The sequence below is a fragment of the Cystoisospora suis genome (assembly GCF_002600585.1).
Source record: "Cystoisospora suis strain Wien I chromosome Unknown contig_2674, whole genome shotgun sequence".
Classification (NCBI taxonomy): domain Eukaryota; phylum Apicomplexa; class Conoidasida; order Eucoccidiorida; family Sarcocystidae; genus Cystoisospora; species Cystoisospora suis.
In genome coordinates, this window is record NW_027155471.1 from 1 (window position 1) to 2,104 (window position 2,104).

The 2,104-nt window shown below is 51.3% G+C and overlaps 1 protein-coding gene across 1 annotated transcript; it reads right to left on the reverse strand.

Moving 5' to 3' along the window:
• Nucleotides 1-87: 87 nt before the first annotated feature.
• On the reverse strand, nt 88-579 carry CSUI_005530 (uncharacterized protein; the record flags this gene model as incomplete). The annotated part of the gene is made up of 1 exon (XM_068065705.1): nt 88-579. A coding segment is annotated over one exon (405 nt), but the record flags the coding sequence as incomplete, so codon positions are not given.
• Between the last annotated feature and the right edge of the window lie 1,525 nt (nt 580-2,104).

The window sequence follows — 2,104 nt, forward strand, 5'->3', positions numbered from 1 at the left end:
TTATTCTATGTATCATCCATAGAAAACCGAAAGAGGAAGAAGAAAAGAAAAAGAGAAACTTCACGCTTCCTAGACCAGCAAACTTGTCTACCACGCGCACGCAACTGGAGGTGTGTCTCTGATGGTCTAGATTGACAGAAGTTCAGGAGGTGTACACAACGAAACTGAGAGAACTATCGGACCTCCAGACACTCACTCACCTTGTATCTCTGTACATCGAATGATACACCGCAGACACACGAAGGTGACAACTGAAAGTCCCAAAAGATAGGGCTTCCAAAAGAAAGCGGTAGAAAACAGTCTATTCTAAAGGATTTTCTTGTTTCCTTCTTAGACAAGGTCCGAAAGTGAAGACACTCTGTCAGCAAAAAAGACGACAGCCCGTAGAACTCCGCCGGCAGGACGTTTAGTGACCGTGAACGGTCACACAAGACAGTCGGTACGCGGCAAAGAAATCGGCTCCGATTGGAGTTGGCGTATACAATTCCTTTGTTCTGAAAATTTCCGTCGCTCTCCGTACACAAGAAAACAGTAAAAATTTGAGGTCGCTGGCCGGAGAAGCTACTGTCGGGCGCTACCCACGCGACACGTCGAGTGTGCGAGCTAGGGCATGAATGAGTGAATGATTGTCTCGATGCTGAGCGTCAGTTCGGGTTGCACCTACAGACAAGAAATTACGAGCTCAGCAAAATCCACCGGTGTCTGTCCAGGGTGTGTTGGCAAACGGGCTTGTTGGACGAGCGACCGAGCGGGGGGTCCCACAGATTCTACAGCAGGCAACGGGCTGGCTGGCTGGCTGAAGGCATGCCCGTCAGAGAAGAATCGATGATTGCGATGACGCATGACATGGAGAGAACAGGGAGATAGAATCGCATGCTCAGAAAAGGACGACTAAGAGCCTCGCTCCCAGTTGCGTTACTAGAAGAACTACAGCAAAAATCACCTCACCTCGATTATAGCGATACGGACGGACGCTCTCGAACAAACAGCTGTGGGGAGACAATGAATAGTGCCATGGATTGTACTTTTACCGATATTAGCTCATGGGTTTTTCCTGGAGGTTGTCTTCAGGAGTTCCGGACAACGTACACACGGGTTGATGTGTGGCTCACGGCAGTATGGGCGTGCGCACGGCGCGAAGGGAAAATAAACGACAGGAAGCAGAACTCCTGCGGACTGTGAATTGCCCGACAATGGCAGGACTTCCCATCGGTCCTTCTGAGAGAGCCCTCTGAGTTGCAAGGGAGCTGCATAGATTGTGATACGAGGGAGAGGTCCTATTGGGCACGATGGCGAGGTGTGAAAACACGGGAGATGTCCCTCGGTTTGCCTAGTTGTCAGGGAGCCTAGGAAAAAGTCCACAGCGGCGTTCTTGCTGTCCGCCGCAGCAGAGACTGGGTAAGCTGGCTAACGGTATTACTCGCAGACTTGGAAAGCCAGCGCGTGCGATGCCTTACCTGGTGCCGATGGGCGTTTCTCTACGGCTACAGAGACGCTGGTAATCTCTACCGTATCAGGCACTGAGATGCCCCCGAAGGGGAGGAGCAGACTACGCATCTTCACTAGTTTCGTGAAATGTCTGAGATATCATCGAAATTCTGCTGCAAGCAGAGATGGAAAGAAGACACGAGCCTGCCTGCCGACGTACGGCCTCAGGCGGCTGCGCGTTGTTGGGCTCGCTGATTAGGCCAGGGAATGGGGGAGAGGGAACATCAGGAGCAGGTTGACTTCCTTCGCTCCAGCAAGACAGATATTGTCGTCTGGAGTGACCGGGCCTAGCAATTTGAATTCCCGCGACGTGTGGACTTCTAGCGCAATCCTGCTTATGGGAGAGTTGCTTGCTGAAAATCATGGCTACTCTGGTAGCCCAGGAGAGAAGTTAACTCCAGAAGAGTTATTAGCCGCCTCTGATTGGCTTGACCGCTAGTCGGGTAGACTGAAGTCGTGGAAAAGAGTATACTCAATACCACGCCCGGGGTCCCTAAGTGATCTTAGCATTAGCGAGGTGCCTTTGAACAAGATCTGAAAACGAATGTAAACAAAGCTGACAGTCTTTCAGGGGAGGCTAAAACGCTGATGGTATGTGATATGCCCGCCAAAGCCT